This window comes from Microtus oregoni, unplaced genomic scaffold, assembly GCF_018167655.1.
Source record: "Microtus oregoni isolate MIOR12 unplaced genomic scaffold, Mior012 000057F_ref0000458, whole genome shotgun sequence".
Classification (NCBI taxonomy): Eukaryota; Metazoa; Chordata; class Mammalia; order Rodentia; family Cricetidae; genus Microtus; species Microtus oregoni.
Genome location: NW_024543833.1, coordinates 5141350 through 5161012, shown reverse-complemented (window position 1 = coordinate 5161012; position 19663 = coordinate 5141350). Strand labels below are relative to the sequence as shown.

At 39.0% G+C, this 19663-nt stretch overlaps 1 protein-coding gene across 1 annotated transcript in view; it reads right to left on the bottom strand.

The window, feature by feature from the left end:
• Positions 1-221: 221 nt before the first annotated feature.
• The window catches only part of Dcc (DCC netrin 1 receptor), a 1005453-nt gene continuing 986011 nt past the window's right edge, over positions 222-19663 (bottom strand). The window contains exons 28-29 of the mRNA XM_041639231.1: positions 3537-3679; positions 222-1506 (exon numbers count right to left, since the gene is read on the bottom strand). Coding sequence (XP_041495165.1) covers positions 1417-1506; positions 3537-3679 — 233 coding nt within the window. The 3' untranslated portion in view covers positions 222-1416. The remainder of the gene's footprint in view (positions 1507-3536; positions 3680-19663) is intronic.

Sequence of the window (19663 nt, the reverse complement as noted above, 5' to 3'; positions counted from 1 at the left end):
TAGGGATTAACTCCAAATACAGCTGAAAATTCTCAAACTAAAAGGGAATGCACAGAATGTTCTCGATTTCTGCTAGTTTCTAGCTGTAGATAACATGGCAAGAGTTTAAAATTCTAGTCCACAGTTTAAGATGCTGCTTTGAAAAATACCTTAAGTTATGATATGTCAGATGTCAAGTGGTACCCACCCCCTTTCCCCTCCCTGACTCTGTCTTAGGCATGGTATAGAAGGTTGCCCTTCCAACAGAGCCTGTAGTAAACATCCGTCAATGTTGCCTTGCTCAGCTCAGTGAAGATGCTATAGCTGAAAGTGACATCACTCAAGAAAAGATGCTATTGGAAATGGTTTTTCATGCTCCTTTTCCTTCTTTCGAGCTTGCTCTCAGGAAGTCTACTATCTCCACAGAGGGATATTGGGGACACAAAATATAGGATGCATGGAGTTGGCCATTTTACCTAAGGCTGCTTGCCCAGGGGAAATAGAGGAATGATGGGTGGAGGATTGTAGAATGCTTCTGGCCAAATGCCTGAAGAAGAAGCCTTAGTGAAACTCAGACAGGCCGTCACAGTGTAGAATGGCAGAGAAGCCACTCAAGTTGAAAAGTATCGTATTACGAGTTTAAGTACACAATCACCATGTGTCTGAGAAGATTGCATATTGTACTCTCCTTCTAGAAAGGTACCGTTGTTGGCAGAATTCCACCAGTTGAGGAATTTTCGGTTTCTACACTCTGGGCATAAATGTTAATCATGGATGGATTTACAGACACGTCTCAAATTGTTAAAAATTTTGTACCCACTCACTAATATCTGCCACTTGTGTGAGATGAATGATTGAGCTATAAACAAGCATTCATTGCCCTTTGCTCATTCTCTTAATTCACTTTTTCTGGTGCCAAGGAAAACAGCCAATCCTTTGGTGCTATGGAGTGAGGGGATTACCATGGATGCTCTGTAGTTAAAAGTTGAAAATAAAAATAGTGAGTTGGTTTTTTTCTTTTTTTCTGATTTTCTATGGTATGGTTCAGGCTGGAATAATGCACTTGTATTTTGTAAGACTAGACCTACATCAAAACTGAAAGATATCACTGAAAGAAAATGTAGTCATCAGTGATGACACCAGGGTCACTGCAGTGACAAAGACCCGGGACTATGCTAGAAACTTCAGCCTTGACTTCTCAGTGAAGACGCATCTTTGCTTTTGCTTAGGGACCTCATGGCCATCCCTGTCCAGTTCCTGATGTCCATGTAGGATAGGATGCTGATTCCTTCTGAACGGCTTCAGGTGTTCCTTAACTGAGTGGTCCTGATGGTTGACCTGTACACTGGTTAGAGTTTTTGGACATGGGTGTGCTGTTTATGGATACTTGGTATGCTGTAAAGTTCCTGGAAAATCTCAATGCTTCGACAATATGTGTCAAAAAGCTGAACCTGTGATGGCATTAAGTTGCTTCATTAGCCCTTCCAGACTTGCCATTTGCTCACTCAGGTCGTCCTGTTCATACACCTAAAAAGAGAACGAGAGCAGAGTTAGTCCTGCGTCTTGGTAGGCTCCCTCCGTGTAGGACCCACTTATTGTTAGGCCATTGCTTGGACCACCTATCATTCTTGAATTTGACATGGGGACCTATAGAAAGAACTATTCTCAGAGAATGCTAACTGAATGAACTTGTGATAGAAAAGGAGCTAGCAATACATTACTGAAAAGTAGCCTGTTGGTGCAATACACTGTTTTATATGAAAAGAATGAAGTTTGTAGTGAGATAATTACTTGATCAATTATTTCCTATTCCCTCCCTTCCTTCTTCCTTACTTCCTATCCCTTTCTTCCTTCCTTCCTTTCTCTCTCTCTATCGTTCTCTCTTTCTCTCTTTCTTTCTTTTTCTCCTTTCTCTTTCTTTCCCTTTTTCCCCTCCCTCCCTCTCCGCACCCCTCTCTCTCTGTCTCGTCTTCTTCTTCTTTTTTTTTTTTTTTTGAAGCAGTGTTTCACAATATACTCCATGATGGTCTGGAACGCTTTATGTAGGCCACACTGACCTCAAATTCACAGAGCTCCATCTGCTTCTACCATTTCAGAGCTGGGATTCAAGGTGTGTAACATCATACATTGTCTTTGGGTACCCAATTTCAAATATGTTGTTTTGGTTGTCTGAATTATTTATCTGAATTTAACTATTGTATTCTTTAAATATGGTTACTCTAAGTTCAATATATTTCACATATAAGACACACTTATGGATAATGTGAAAACAAAAGGAAAGTATTGTATTGACAGTTGTTTCATATTTATCAAGTATTAATGCCATACTTAGAAAATATTGGATTAAATAAAAGCATTAAATTACATATTCCAATTTTTATGCTTTTAGTATAGTTCCTAGAAAATTTAAAATTCTCCAGGGTCTCACATTATTATTTTCATATACATATATGTATATATTATACACACATATATATATATAAATATATATTAAAATTTCTACCTCTGATGTCAAATGGCCTGTTAATAATTAAGGTTGACTGAAAATAGTGAAAGCAAAGAACATAGCATTAAAAGACATAAGAAATACATGAAAGGAAAATCAGAAATGGGGCAAATTTAGATCAACTGATCTTAACTGTTAAGAAGTACACTAACATTCCAAACAGCTGCATTTAGGTAGCCTCATTTCAAACTGTTTTATACTGCACTTTTGATAGAAAAGTTTTTATTTTTCCTCTCAAATTGAGCTTTCTAATTTAATCATATTTGACATCTTCCCTTAGAACAGAAAATTTCTGTTCCTTAACTAATGAAACTCTCCTTTTCTTTCCTAAATGTGTTTGCATTAGCTTACAAACTATGTTTTTTTCCAAAAAGTCACTCCATATAACCTTCTTTTGGCTAGCCTTCACCTCACCTTCTCTGCTCCTCAATCTTTCAGTCCCCATGCCCATGCTCAACACCGTGAGAACTGCCCCACTTCATGGGAATTTGGTCTACGCTCCTTTTTATTTTTTATCTTTGGTGGGAAAATTGGAGGTTTCCATACAGTGTTTGCTGTCAGTTTTCTATTTTGTTAAGGCTTCCTGTGCTCTTTGTCTTTGGTTGTCTAGCTCCATTCATTCTTGAAAATTTATGCTTTTATGGATTTAGAAGCAATAACTAACTTCAGCAAATTCCCTAGGCTATAGCTTTCAGTTAAATATTAGTTCAATAATGAGCACATGGGTTTCTTTCCAGGATTTCAAGATATTTCCTAGAAATCATAGGGTGTGGTTTGTGTGTATGTGTGTAGGCTCATTTAGGCAGGCATTTATAGATATACACACGTATAAAAGTATGCTTATATATGATTATATGAATTCATAGATTAGTTAATATTCTGTTATCTATACATCTTTAATTTAACTGATTCTCTTGTATATACTCTTTTTTGTAGTTTTTCTCATCACGTTTAAGTATAGGCAAGGAGTAAAAACAATTCCTTATGTGCTGATGAGTGATGACCACTTTAGATCACATTGTACCGCACAACTCTGAACACAGGCTCTTACACTGGCTGGATCCTCTGTTGGCTTGTGACTCTCCTCAGACACTTCAGGGGCTGTTGGCACAGACACGGGAAGCAAAGGGGACCTTGCCTTTCCAGCCAGCCCAAGAGAGGCTGTTTTAACATGAGTCTTGGGCAGAGTAGGTCCTGGAATAGAAAACACAGGTTGATGAAAGTAAGATATAAAACATCCAAGGTACAAGGTCTGAATCCAGCAGACTGACCTTGACTTGACCATGTTCTTCATTCTGTGTGTAGTGATGGATTCTGACTCTCAGAGCAGACTCGCTTTATTTCCCCTGAATGGAAGACAGATTATGGGAAGGCCTTGCCTGGTGAAACTCTACAAATTGTGACTAATTACAAGTGGATTCCAAATCAGGCAGGGAGCTCCAGACTTTTCATCACAAACTACAGTTTAACAGGCAAGCTCATTATCTGGAAGCCTCTGGTTCAGGGTATTATGAACTGTACAATAACTCCTAAATTATGTAATAGATAAAGATGTGTGAACTTAGTAGAAATAGCTGTTTGGTCTGTAAAGAAATATATATTTCAGCAAAAGAAAGTCTTGCATGGCTAAACTGAGAGAATTGTATTATGATCTATTGAACAAAATGAAATAATTTTTCTGACCAAAGTAAACTGTCAACAGAATACATTTTAATATTCCTCAAAAACAAGCAAGAAATTAAGTCTTTTGAATGACTTTTTTTACTAAAATAATTAATTGCTTTTTATTTCATTTGAAATTTCCTTAAAAATTCTGCTTAACTTTCTTATTTCTTGTTTCTGCTTCATTGCTATTAACTTGCAATAAGTGTTTATAAAGACTTATTGAACTGGGTAGCACATATCACAGGACCAAAAAGTCATGTCTACTTAGAATTGAAACCAAGAGCTTTAGCACAAACGTTATAGGGTCTTGGAGAAGCTACACTCATGAAGCTTCATCAACATGGCTGTAAGTCAACATAGGCCCTGTACAAGGATGGCACCGATAGACGCATTAGTACAGAAGGGAGCAAGCTTGTGAGACCTTAGCCCCAGATAAAGAAATAGAGGACACAAAGGAATACTGAAACAGTCTTCTCCAGGGAAGAGCACACCCACTAGTTTTCCAATACTAAATCCAATACTAAATGCATACATGAAAATGTATGCATGTAAGTAGCATTATACACACTGAGAAGGTTGTACTTATATATTTAGGATATACATTCACAAGCATGAGCACACACACATACATATATCAATCAATGCGAGTAGATGGCAGGGGTTGGAAGGATGGAGGGGAAAGGAAAAACGATGTAATTATAATCTCAAAACAAAAATAAGCAAAATAAAAACTTTAAAAGAAAGGTATAAAAGCTTACCTCTTTAGTATTCTACCACAAATAATGATACTTTAGTTCTTTGTTCTATTGATCTTAGATGGTACTATATTCTTTGACACAGACTACTATTTTAATAAACATACCAGGGTTGATGCATTAACTGGGATAATGCATTTATGACCAGAAAAAAGGGTCATTTGTTTATTTGAAACAATGTAAATACTCTAATAAATCAATAATCTGCTAAAAAGCTAGACCCTGTATAGGATAAATTTGAGTGTGAATCTATTTTCCCCTGTCATGTTCTAAAATCCAGTCCCTTCTCAATAACTTTTACTAAACACTAGGGATCTAAGTATGTAACCAGACACAGAAATCTCATATATTCATTGATTGCTGGTTATGCAGTCTCTTGATTTTCTGAACCTCTCCTGGTTTATTTATCTGTAGAATGGTAATGATAATAGTGATTTCTAAGTATTAAATGAGATTACATATTTAAATTGGTTGAGGGCTGGGGAGACAGCTCGGTCTATAAGGTTCTTTCATTTCAGGCATGAGTTCCTGAGTCTGAGCCCCAGAACACATGTAACCAATATGGTTAATTGACCATGCACTTGAGTCCCAGAACACATGTAACCAATACGGTTGATTGAGCATGCATTTGTAATTCCGATGGTGGGGAGACAGAGTCAGGGTAGGTCTCTGGAGCTCACTGGCTTCCTTAGTAAGCAAGCTTCAGGCCAGTGAGAAATCTTCTTTCTAAACAGAAAAGGTAGACTATGTCTGATATGAGTGAATGATATCTGGATTTCTTCTCTGGCCTGCACATGCATACACACAAACATACACACACACACACACATACACACACACACACACACACACTGTAAGTAGCTGATCCTTACTAAGTTGTTCAAGTAGGACTAGTTTTATTATTTCCATATTAAAATAAGCATAAGTATTATTATTATGAGCTTACATATGAGTGTAAAGAATGGAACAAAATCAACCTCAAAGTTCCACATTTGGGCAGACAGTTCCCCCAGCTTATATCTAACTGCCTTGGATAAGGGAAGGCTTCCTAACTCATAACTTGTTTTATTTTATCAAGGTGAAATTTTTCAGGAAACTATGAAAGTGAACATTACTGGAAATCAAAGACTATATTTAGCTTGACGATTGAATTATTTCCCATGTCTCTGAATGCCATAAGTGAGTTGTTATGTCAATAAGCTCTAGCATTGTCTTCACCCATTTTTATTACAATGTTTTAAAATATATGCATAACAGTGTCATAATCTTTATAAGTATTCATATTTCTTCTGTTATAGTCTCTAATACAAACTTAAGTAATTTTAAATGTGAAGAGTATTATAAAAATAGACAATATGCGGGCTGATGAGATGGCTCAAAGGAAAATGCTTGCTGTGCAAGTCCCATTACTTGAGTTCCACGCCCAGTATCTGTGGTGCGTGTGTCAGGGAGAATCAGCTCCAGAAAATAGTCTCTGAACTCCGTAATCATGCTATTATGACAGGTGTACCTACAATTGTATGCACATATCAAACACACACAGTCACAATAATAAAAACAATAATAAAATAACAATAATAATAAATTTTTGAAAATTGCAACTTCATTAATCATTCATAAAAAGAGGAAAGCTATGGAATAAAACAAATATACCGTGCAAATTTTGAGTACATGACACAGTCATTTTGGGTTCATGACCCATGATTAGTTTTTACTACCATTATGCTCTAACCAAATGATAGTCAAATCTCTATTCATACAGAGATTGTATTGTTAGCTTGTCTTCACTGGATATGAACCAATTATGTGTGTGTTACATTTATCTCTATCCTTTCTCTTTAGCCTTTTACTCCACGTAGGATGTAGTGATATTTCATTTGTATTTTAATAAATAATGCTTGCATGAAGTTCAAAAAGTAAAACAGTCATGCTGATCAGCCTTACAGCCTTACACACCTTAATCTCACTAGCTACACTAGTTTGCTATGGAAGCCAGGCAGCAGTGGAGCACACATTTAATCCCAGCACTAGAGAGGAATATAAAACGGGATGAAGCAGACAATCTCTTTCTGAGATTTCTGGAGGCAGGATTGCCATTTCGGACTGAGGTAGGGGTAAGAACCAGTGGCTGGCTGTTTTGCTTTTCTGACCCGCAGGTTGAACCCCAATTTCTGTCTCTGGGTTTTTATTAAATGTCCTACAATAGGGTGTTCCTGGCAGTATCTCACAAATGGAGGCGCTATAAAACTTGTTATAACTGAGTTCTCAACTGGTTCTTCAGAAGGTCCTCACGTTTAATTTATATTAATATTTTACATTGTTTGCCTGGGGATGTAGGTTATGGTTAGATTACTTGCCCAGTATACACAGAGCCCTGAGATCAATTCCCAGGACTGTGATAAATAAATAGATGAATACATACATATACAAATGAAGTATGAATACTAATACATTTATTTAAATTGAGATACACATTTTGCAAAGGAATTCTCAAAGTTAGCTGCTCTTAAAATGGTGATGGTAGTACACACTACTCTTATCCAAACAAGGTGGAGGCTGAGACATGAGGGCAGGATAAGTTCAAAGCCAGCCTTGATACATAGCCTGGTTCTTTCTCAAGTAACATGTCCCCTACCTCCTCAGCCCAGGTACATACACAGAAAACCTAAGAATTCTGTCATCAAAACATGAAACAAACAAACAAAAACCAAAACAAATGAGCCAAAGGTCCAACCAAACAAATGACTGACAGTTCCAAAGGGCCCAACCAAAGCACTGACAGTTCCAAAACGAGAGCTGTTGAGCTGGAGAAGGAATACGTCCTCTGGATTCCTGTTTTGAATTACAGTCTCTGAACTGTGCTCATTCATCCTCCTACAAAGGTTTCCAGGTTCTGGGTAAATATGAGTTCAGCTCTTTTTCTCCCAAAGGTCATACTTTGCAGGAGCATCTTTTATACCTCACTACTTCAACAGAGCAAACACATCCTAACTACTGTTTTCTCTATGGACTTATTTGTACATACTTATTGTTTTTAAAATCAAGGCTTCCTAGATAATGAAAACAGATTTGCTTTTATTTTTAAGGTTTTCCAAATGTTTTAAAGGAATTTAAACTAGGTCTGTGAGCTTTACCAAGTACATGTAATATGCTCAGTACACACTGAAAACCAGTTCTCTTTAATGTGGGTATTTATACAAAGAAAATGCAAATGTGTACTAGAGAAATAAAGGGCATTGGCCTAGCTTATCATGGAGGAAATTATAGCAGGGTTGGTTCCTGTTTTTTATGAAAAAACATATAAAATAAATTTTCTTTTAGAATTTACTAGACTTAATTTTACTTAATAAATTATCTCAGTACATTTTTGAAAGCTTTGTATGTAAAGAAAATGTGATGCTTAGGCACGGCTTACCACTAGCACTACAAAATACTCCCAGATACATTTTCTCCCTAACATATGTGCAGATGCTTTTTGTATTATACTCCACTTACCATATTAATATATTGCACTGCAATGCAGGTGTGCCTAAAGACTAGCTTAATTCAAACTCATTAAAAAATGAAGATTATTATGTTAAGTGATTTTCTCTAGTGATGAGGCAACAATTATTCATTCTTTCAGGAGGTACTGAATGTTATACAATGATAAGACACTATGAGCTTTGCACCAGGGATCTCAGAAACTTTTGGATCCAGATCACAGTGAGGATGTAAATTTGAAAGCACTTCTTTTTCTGAAATACTATTGACAGCATCACAAATGTTCAGGACTCTGAAACCTCAATGGGGCCGGGATTCTATCCAGTGACCTTCTTTATTTGTTCTGCTGCAAGGAACCTGAGGTTCTTGGAAACCAAGACACTGAGGTAGAACTAATCTTCACAAAATTTATAAGAGGCAAAGGTTTGAGCAGTCCTCCAGAGTTTATTATTGGTAGGATTTGACTGTGCAATCAGTGGCCTTTAATGCCTTTTCTTTCCATATGATGAAGAAGGAGGTACAGATACTTATATAGAAGGGATTTCCCAGGAGCGGTTTATGAACAGCCAATTAGACAATGTCAATGTCAAAACTGTTCTTCAGTAAAGAAGAGATGCTGTAAATCCGAGATTTCCAGGAGCACTTCGTGCTGGGACGCTGACCCTATTCTCCTGGGTGTGTATTAATTCTGTGCCTATGCTCCAGCTCTATTTGCACAGATTTATCATTTTCTGCTTTGAACCTCAGCTATTTGAAGTTGGACGCTAGAAGCCTGAGTCCCCCAAAGCTCACCAAGCTGAGCTCTACCCTTTACTTAAGTATTTGAAGCTCACTGAGCAATTGTTTTCTGATTTGATTTTCTAGGTTGTATCCCCAGTCTTCCATGGGCCTACAAGTCAGAAGTGATTCTTTACTGTGCATCTGACAACTTACCAGCTGCCTTCCCCAAGGGCAGCATTCTGACCCCATCTTCTACAGCACTGGAACCAAACATACATCTTTATATAAAATAACTAGACGTGTGGCATATACCATTTTGAAGTGAAAAAGTACCATAATCCTCTGGCATTTGTGTTAGTGAGTGGAGCCTGGGGACTTGCCCAAACTGAAGCCATTCCACAGAGAGCTATCCTGCTGCCTTTCATCCGTTGATATACTGCTACTGTTGGGAGAACTGTTAACCTGAGTTCATTCCTCCACATTGAGAATTCCTAGATTTTACTTGCAGACAGGGATTTGGTATATGCTTTAAACACTGCCTGGCATTTTCTACATGGCCCTTGGGTTATTCACATGGAATAGCCAACAGTGAACCTTCAGAGCACTTCTAGCAAGGTTAAATTCAAAGGCTTACTGTTTGTTATGGGACGGTGGTCAAGGATCTTGCTTAGTTTCCTGCTCACCCTCTGAAAAATGGGTGTCATGACCTATATGACATGATGTTAACCTCTGAGTGGTTTGCAGATTTAGAAATGCTTCTTTAGGATGCAGGTTCATCTAGGGAAGCAAAGATGAGCGATCAGTCCCATAAGGTGCAAGGACCAGACACAGCTGTAAAACTCATCGATGTGTTATGGGAAGCAAAGATGAGCGATCAGTCCCATAAGGTGCAAGGACCAGACACAGCTGTAAAACTCATTGGTGTGTTATGGTTCAGTATAACACATGTGATCCCTGACAATGCTACTTACAAAATAGCCTGTCCTGTAAATGTGAAGGACATTTTGAGGGCTCTTGAAATATTAGTGAATTTTCACACTCGATCTTGCACAAGTGTTATATAGGATTGGGACAGGAAGCCTCAGAAGCTTCCATTGGGCAGGCTAGATTCTTGTAGGATTGGCTAAACAGTTATGTGCCCTACCCGCTACCATAACAGTACCTTCCTGTTACAAGTCATCAGGAGTACGGAAGGCTGTTGCTGGGGGCTATGGCAAAAGCAATCAGTTCTAATAGGGCTTTGTTTTCAGTCATGGAAAGGAGCAAAGGCTCCGTGCACAGCACTAGAACAGCAACTCTGAGCAGTATATAAAACATCGCAGCAAGTGGAATCCTCTAGAACAGCAATTGTGAGCAGTATATAAAACATTGCAGCAAGTTGAATCCTCAACTGGTTCTCCCTCAGTGACTCTTAAAACAGTTTTCCAGCTTACCCAAGAAGGGACTAGATTGATGACCTTCTGCCCAAACCCCTTCCTGCTTTAACACAGAAGCAAACTCTACAAACTCTGCATTCTTACAGCCATGCTGTGTGATGTCTATAAGCCCCGTCACCAACAATATGCAGACTGTCTTAGGATCGGAGTCTTTTGAAGACACTGAGCAGCCTCCAGTAACTGAACCAACAGCTAAGTCAGCACTGGAAGGGTTTTTGCCCATCCCTGTAGATGACCAGTATAGAGATAGTGCTAGTAGGCACACCAAACAAAAATGTGAGCCATAGACATACAAATGGTCACAAATGTCATATACCTAAAAAAAAAAAAGTAGTCAGTGCACTGAATTAGGAGCAGTGTGGATTACAGTCACTCACTAGACCTGCCCTGTGACTGTCTGTATTGACAGGCTGTGTTTAGAATCCTCAGTACCTAGACGGCTTGGTGGGAAAAGAAGGATTTGTAGATGCTGAGTTGACCCCCGTAAGGACAACAAATATGAAAAGAAATATACAATAGATTACAACCTGAACCAGAACTCCTGGTAATTTTCCATGTAGCAGATCACACCCATCAGATATTCCTGGAAATCATGAAGAAGATGCTCTTTTCAAAGTATGGGCATTTCCCCTCAGCTACGCTTAAAAGCTGCCCAGAGTGGAACCAATATAGGTAGGGAATTATCCAAGGCTACTGGCATTTCTGTGAAATGCAGTGATATCTTGCATGCTGCAGAAATATGTGAGCACTACTCCCTATTATGACATCAACAAATGGAGCCCTCATTGCACATGCACACAAGTCAACCTACCCCATGAAAAATTGTCAGGCATACTTAATTGAGCCTATGCCTGCCAGTGAGAGCTACAAAAATGGCTTCACCTGTGTTGACACTGCCATGGGCCTCTTATAAGCATTTCTGTGCAAGAGAGCAACATGGAAAGCCACCATTAAGGGTTGCACCCAACTCGGTGTTACACATGGGTGTCCATGAAGAATTGATATTGGCAGAGCTAGCATTTCATGCACAATGAGATACAGAATAGGATGAAGATAACCAGGTCTGATGGTATGCCCAGCTATCTTACAGGTCTACTGGATCTGAGCTAATTAAAAGGAAAAGCAGGGTGTTAAAACCTAACATCTAAAGAGTCAAAACACAAAAGGTACCCAGTTTCTACTGGAAAAGAAACTCTCAGAGGTCACAAAAATGATGAATGAAAATCACAGTGTGAAGGGTGGGCTATCACTCCATGAAGTTGTTGGCTAGGGAAGCCCCTGAGGTACCACAGATCATAAAGACTACTGCAACTGCTGTCAGTTGTATGCCAGATTCAGAAAGTAAGACCCTTTCACTGAAGATGTCCCACTTTGCCTGCAGGGCATGCAGAACTAAAGCTGAAACTGAACCGGAAACTCCCATCTTGCTAACTGGCTTTCGTAGTGCCAGAGGAATGGGGCATGCATGCTACTGATGGAGAACAGAACTCAACATTCCTGTTTGGCTATGGGCACTGTGTGCTTAAATAATGCCATGTCAGGCAAGATGTGCCTCCTTATGGCTCTGCTATCATGGATAAGACTTAACAAATCTTTGGACTGTATTTAAGCCCCTCTCCAGGAGAGGGAGCTCACAACTAGTATAGTAAGCCAGGACAAATATGCAGCTGGGGAGATCATAGTGCCAAAAAGAAAAGAAACACCTATGGATTTACTAGATGGATGTCAAACTGAGCTTTAAACATTTGTGATTACACCCATCGCTCACATTGTTGTCAGCCTCAGCTCAAACAATGGTGAAACTCTTGAGAACAGATGATTTTTAGGGTGACACAGTGGCCTAATTTTGAGCCATAGGTGGACATCTTTAGCCATCGTTTCTAAGGATCATTGCTACAATCGTTTCTAAGGATCATTGCTACAAGGATCATTGCACAAGAGGGGATCAGAAAGAAGAATGTAAAATTAAGAGGAAGGGGTAAAGTGTTATATAATAAATTCCTCATAGAAACTTTCCATCCTTCAGGGAAGTTCTTTAAGACAGAAGGCAAACAAGTCAAAATGTATTCAACAGTCCCTGAAACAGACAGGATTTGTTCCCCTCTCCACTCCCACACACGACACAAACAATACAGAATGTAGAGAAACACTCTCAAAGAAGCCGAGCTGACCCTGTCTCGAAAAACCAAAAAAAAAAAAAAAAAAGAAGCTGAGCTGCATAGAATACTCTTATAAGAACCAAGATGTAGCCGGGCCGTGGTGGCGCACGCCTTTAATCCCAGCACTTGGGAGGTAGAGGCAGGCAGATCTCTGGGAGTTCGAGGCCAGCCTGGTCTACAAGAGCTAGTTCCGGGACAGGCACCAAAGCCCAAAGCTACAGAGAAACCCTGTCTCGAAAATAAAAAAAAAAAAAAAAAAAAAAAAAGAACCAAGATGTAAAGATGTTTCCAGAGCAGCATTCTGGAAGAAGCAGAAGTTGTCTGGAAAAAGTTTAGACCAACTGACTCACTTAGAAAGGGCACCCCAATCTGTTGAGCTACCTGTGGTGTGTTTCTGATTCCTAACTTTTGTGAGCTGTCATCCATGCTGGGGTGTGATGTGGGAGTGTCACATATCAATCTGTTGATTTCATTGGTTAAGCAATAAAGAAACTGCTAGGCCCATTTGATAGGCCCACCCTTAGGTAGGTGGAGTAAACAGAACAGAAGGCTGGGAGAAAGAAGCTGAGTCAGTGAGTCGCCATGATTCTCACACTCCAGACAGAAGCAGGTTAAGATCATTCCTGGTAAGCCAGCTCGTGGGCTACAGCAGATTATTAGAAATGGGCTAGTCCAGGTGCGAGAGCTAGCCTAGAAGAGGCTAGATAGAAATGGGCCAAGCGGTGTTTAAAAGAATACAGTTTCCATGTGTTATTCTTTAGATCCCTGCCCTGGCCACGCCCACTCCTTTTAACCCCTGACCTTGCCTGCCATTGCTCTCTCCCTGTGTTCTCTCCCATGTACACACGGGGCTCTGCCTCTCTCCTCCTCTCTCTCCCTTCTTCTCTTTCTCCTCTCTCTCTCTCCTTCTCTCTCTCTCTCTCTCTCTCTCTCTCTCTTCCTCTCTCTCTTTCCCTTTCTTTCTTTCTCTCCTTGTTAATAAATTCTTATATGGCTATTTCCTGTGTTTATATGTCTGTTACTGCCGCCACTGCCACCGCCAGCGCAGCGCGGGCCCTCCCGCTCTGGCGAGCTCCGCCAGCCCGCCCAGGGATATTTTTTAAAAATAAGACAGTGTAATTATTTTGAGTAAAGCTAGCCGTGGGGGTGGCCTGGTGCCTATTTCAACAGGAGTGGGCTGTGCTGATGCAGCTGTCTTTGAGTCATTTCTGCTCCTGGAAGTAACCCTTCTTCCATATTCCTATAAGTAACTCCAATAAAACTCACTGGTTCATCAAGTTGGACTTTGGAGGTATCAGTGTTTTCGTCTGTCCTGGAGATTGAGGAGACATGTGTTTTACCTCCCTAGGGAAAGTCTTATCACAAAACAGTCTAAGAAAACTTTTAGGGAGATTTCATTCATGGAACAATTTATGCCATGTTAACATAGGCATGTATTAGTTAAAATCACATGTATTAGTTAAAATCACATGTATTAGTTAAAATCACATGTATTATAAATAGGAATGCACAGTAGAAATGAGGTCATATAACTTAATCTGGCAGTCAACATAAGGACCACCACACAATTTACTGTCCTTAGAAACCAACCTGTTCATTTTTTTTAATACCATAAAAGAAAGACCCAAAGAATAATCACACTCCTTGAGCATGCTCATGCCTTGTGGCCAACTGTCAATCTTGACAATGCAATTCTAATCTATTTGATTCCTTTGCTTTGAATAAACTGTGCTAGCAAAAAGAAATCCATATAACACCTTATATAAATCTTGTAAGAGGCTAAGAACCTGGAAAAACATGGCCACCACCCACAAGCCACAGATAACACTTTGACAAATCAAAGAGGGCTGCAACCTACACTTCTAAGTCATTGCTGAAAACATTAGAAAGTAGAAAACAACCCATTTCACCAGCGTGCTAAACTCTTGTTTCTCAGTGTCTGGATATGCCAAGGCTCTCACTGGTGTTTCTGAAGTTGGCAGATCTCAGCCGTAGCTTGCAGAGATGACTTCATGTTTACTTCTTTGTTTTAGAGAATAGTACTTACCTTGACAATTAGTATATGTATGTGTTTCTTTAGAATGACATATCAAAGAAAAAGAAAAATAAATATAAAAGAAACCCTTCCAGGACTCCAAGCTGCTAATGTAATAAAAATTTAACCTTATAGTCAACATGCTCTGAGCACTGTTCCAAACAAAAGGAGTGACTTTCAGAATGTTATCAGGAAACTACATCTTGCTTTGGGAGGAAGAATCAAACGTGCATAAAGGTGACAGCAAGCGAGAGAAACATCTCTGGGGTTGTAGAAATTGAAAACCTCATCTACTTGCATTTAGTTATAGATGGATGAGGGATTCCCAACCAGAAGCAACTGGCTGATGGACAAAATGAAGGAGTTTGAATTCACTGTTTTATTTTCTCCAAGTCAATGAACAATGTGTGATTTTTAAAATGAAGTTGAGCTAAATGCTCACACGTTCTGAAAGGGATTCACAGTTTCTGCTATTTGACACATGCCTAGGAAAGGCAACTTTAAAGGCAAGGGACATGGTCACCCTGTATTGCAGGAGCACATCATGGTGGGAGTGGGTGACAGGAAAGTGCTTGTCACATAGTAAGGGCAATGTAAAGAGATGGGTAGAGGCAGGAAGGGACCCCGGGGTCCAGACAGGAAGGGACCCCGGGGTCCATGATATCCTTCCCGGCTATGCTCTCTACTGACCTAACACCCTTTCTCCCTCTTAAGCCTTCTACCTGTTCTCAATAGTGCTACAGTCAAACAAGGAAGACACTAAAACAGGACATTGAAGGACAGGTATCCATGCTATAATAGCGACAATTAATTAGCCTGATAGCGTAATTTCTTTAACTCATGATATCCTCATATCTAACAAAGTTAAATAATTTGCTTTCTAAATTATTACCTATAAAATTGATATTACAGCCTAATAAAGCTATTCTGCCTGCATTTTATTCTCATACTGTTTTTAACAGCTTGGTATTTTAAATTTTATATTATTTCTCTTTCCCTAGCTTATGAGTAGATTTATTTTGTTTTAATCTACTCCTCCACTTTCAACTCTTCCGAGGCTCCTCCCCAAACTCAAACTCTGCCAATTAAACTTTCCATTTAATGTCTTGGCTCTCTTTAAGATTTAGGAAGAATCAGCTAAGCATGGTGACATTTACCTCTTATCCCAGCATTTGGGAGGCCACGACAAGAAGACTATTGCCCATTCATTGGACTCTAACAAAAATAAATAAATAAATAAACAAAATTAGAAAATATTGGTTAACACTTCAATAAAAATGTATTCAAAAAGGATTTCTCATCAACTTAAAAGAGTTTATAAGTGGTAGCAATTTGCCTTTAAGTCCCTGCTTTATAGAAAAGTAATTATTTTTTAACACATTAATGAAAACCTGTAACAGAACTTTAGCTTGCTTTTGCTTTTTATATACCAAACTATAAATTGTTTGAGTAAAATAATGCAGTATTACATTTCTATGAGTCTAAATGACCCATGGTTAATTGAAATGTTTCAATTTGCAAATGCTTCGGTTGAAGCCACTGCACAATTTTCTGTGCCTGGGGTGCGCATGGGAGAATCACTTCAGGAGACCCTCAGTGCAACCCCGGAAGCTGCTATGTTAAATAAATGCTTTTACATGGCTATACAACTAATTAAGTGAGCATCACTTTGGATTTAATGTTGTTTCCTCAGCAGGACCCACTAAGCAGGGAAACACAAATGATGTTAGAGCTTTGCGATGGGCCAGCAGTGTGCATCGGGGGAAGACGAAAAGCCTCAGCAGGCATTTACCGTCCTAAGCTTTATTTCCACAGTGCAGTTATTAAACATTTCATTTGCTCATTAGGTACATAATATATGACTGCCAGGTGTGGCCTCCTGCTAGCGTCTCCTTGCATGTTACTCCCAACCACAGTACTTTCTATGTTGAGAAACATCAGGCCAGGCTGCAGCAGGAATGCATTGTGCAGACCTACTTGGGGTATATCAGAGGCTGCGGTGCATTCTGGGTCTGACCTTTGACTCAAACTTTCATATTCTTGCCTACCTCCTCCTATAGCCAGCTCTAGCTTTCATTCCCTTATTTTATGAATAAAACTGATAAACAAACAAAAAAATTCTCTCTCGTCTATTCTATAGTGGTAGCTGAAATGGCCTCTCACTGTCTAGTTTTGATGTGAAAAGTACTGATACATACTTATTTGTAAGTAATCAGTTTGCTTGTATCATCTGGGGATGATGAAGATGTGGTAAAGTCACCTGCACTTCTCATGTGGGATGAGTTTTGGTGCTATGAGAGAAATGGGAACAAGGTGTGGGAAATTGTATATTCTCCTTCTTTATATTGTATGCTCACAGAATATTAAAAATAAAGTGAGCAGCTCTATTTACTTGCATACGACAGTCATAGAGGAATCTTTACAGGCAGCCTCGTTTCAAACATGCATGCTTTTGTATTGCTCTTAAGGTATTTTAATGCACAACACATAAGAACGGATTGCACTTTAAGAGTAATGAACGCTGAAATGACTAAGAAAAGGCTTGTTCTCTTCTAACATCATCCTTTCTCCTTACAGTGAAGTGAAATGTGGTGTATCTGCCCACTGGGGACAAGCTAGCAAAGGGTCTTGTCTCTCTACCCATATATCCTCTCCCAAGTAAAAGAATCAACACCGAGTCACAGGTGAGATGGGTGTCACATAAGATTGATAGAGTAAATATGACTACTCACGTTCTTAAATGTGCACGTGATTGACACAGACAACTCCAATTGTGTAGACCACATTTATTATGCAACTAGGAAAGGCTGACTCCAGTAGAGCAAGCCAATAGTCACATGGATAGGGGGAGGAAACAGGCCTCCTTATTGTTCCTGCCTAGTTTCTTGTAAGGGCCATAGCTTGCTAGCATCTGGATACATTAGGTCATTGGGATTTCATCTCTATTGTGTCTATGTGACAGAACCCAGAGAAACACTTGGGTGTTGCCATCTTTTCTTAGTGGTAGAAAAACTATGACACCCCACACTTCCTTGAAATAGACTTCCAAAGCACACATTATTGTGTTGTCTTGGAGACAAGAAAATCAAAGTTCAAAGAAGACAAGGGAATACTTAAGCCCTCTCAGCTGGTGACAGAGATCATGGATTTCTACTACTGAGATATATGTTTTCATAGATAAAAATAATCTGAAAATTAACCAAGATGACATAACCGAGAATTAGAGTGAACAAACCAGGCAATTGTGGGTCTGGGAGGGAGAGAATAAAAATGGGGCAGAAAGAATAAGAAAGATGTCAGCAAACCATTAGTAACTCACAGGGGCACAGTCAGAAGAAAGAACAGCAATAAATGCTACAGATTTCTGTTTACTCTTTCTTCTGTCACTGGGTATGTGACCCAATAAATCATAAAATATGATAACGTGGTGTTCTACCACAGAAGTCCTGCAGACTCCCCCCTTTTCCTTTAAGGCTGCAAAATTTCTTCCCTTCTAATAGATGAAACAGAATATATGTAACATCACAACATCAGAGAAATGAAAATTCTAAAGCCTCTGTAAAATACAGTATTTGTGAGCTGATTTTAGTTTGATAATGAACATCAAGAAACACCTCCACATACTTTTCCTTTAGTTTTATCATTTTTTTCCTTTCAGGAACTTCTCATTCCCAACACCCTCATCATTACATGTTCACTTTCTATACACTAATTACGTGAAACCAAGAGCCTTACTTCTTTCCCATGACTGAAAATAATCACCCAATAATACAGCCAGTGACAAATCAATCATGGCTTTCTAGCTGCCTTGACTTGTTTGAATTTTATTGATAAATGATAGAACAGCAATACTGGCAACTGAAAGGTGTTCTGTTGCAATTTCATCTACCTTCTTAAGGGATGTTCTGCTTCTTAAAGCAGCTTTCAAAGATGGTGGTAATGTTTTATTTTCCATCTCCCTTTCCCTCTGGCTGAACAGAGAGCTCATAATCCAACAAATAATTTAATTATCCTCCTGTGGGTACAGTAAGCATCTAATAAAACATGTAGTAGTCTTAATGAAAAGATACATTTTCATGGATAGCCTATGATTTAACTTCCCACCTTTGCATATTGGAATCTAAGTACCAAATTTACTAGGCAAATTGGCGGCCATTTAAAAGTAACTCAAAAAAAAAATCCATAGGGGCTTCCAAAATACCAGAGGAAAGAAGCCACTATAATTGGAAACGTGAGTTTAAGTATGGTCCCAAGTTAGTTTAAAGTGTTATCCTATATATGAAGTGTTTATTTTGCATTTTGTAATGGATAAGAGGAAAACTTATGAGAATTTTAAAGATTTGAAAGGAAGTAGGCTCATCAAACAGCCCTTGCATTAGGTTAACACTGGGAAATGATGACTAAGCAGAGGTGGGGGGAAGTCCTCAAGAAGAGATCACTGTGTAAGGCTGCTGTGTACTTTGGATTTGCCAAGCACCCAACCCACTGACATCAGGGACGACATTATGCTTTGACGGAGGCAACAAAATGGAGGTGGACATAGGCAGGAAGAAACCAATGAGGCTGTAGGACGTTTGTACCAGCAATTATCCTTGCTTCTTCATTGAGAGAGGTCACAGAATACATCTCAAAGAAATCAGCAAAGATCTTGAGAAGTGGATTCACCTGAGCAGATTTATGGTCCCTCCTTCTGTGGTTCTTTCCTGAGGTTCCTAGTTCAAAGCTACAGAATACCCAGCTGATTAAAATAGCAATAGAAACTCACAGTCATATGCTGGTGTTTTAAGGGCATGATCAGTAGTCAGGTATAAAGATGATCAATTATTTCACAATGTTAAGGATCTTGTAATTCATTTTATTGTATGTACAATGCAGCTATTTTCCATTTTAAAGGCAAAGAGTGACCACAACAACTCCTTTTTGTA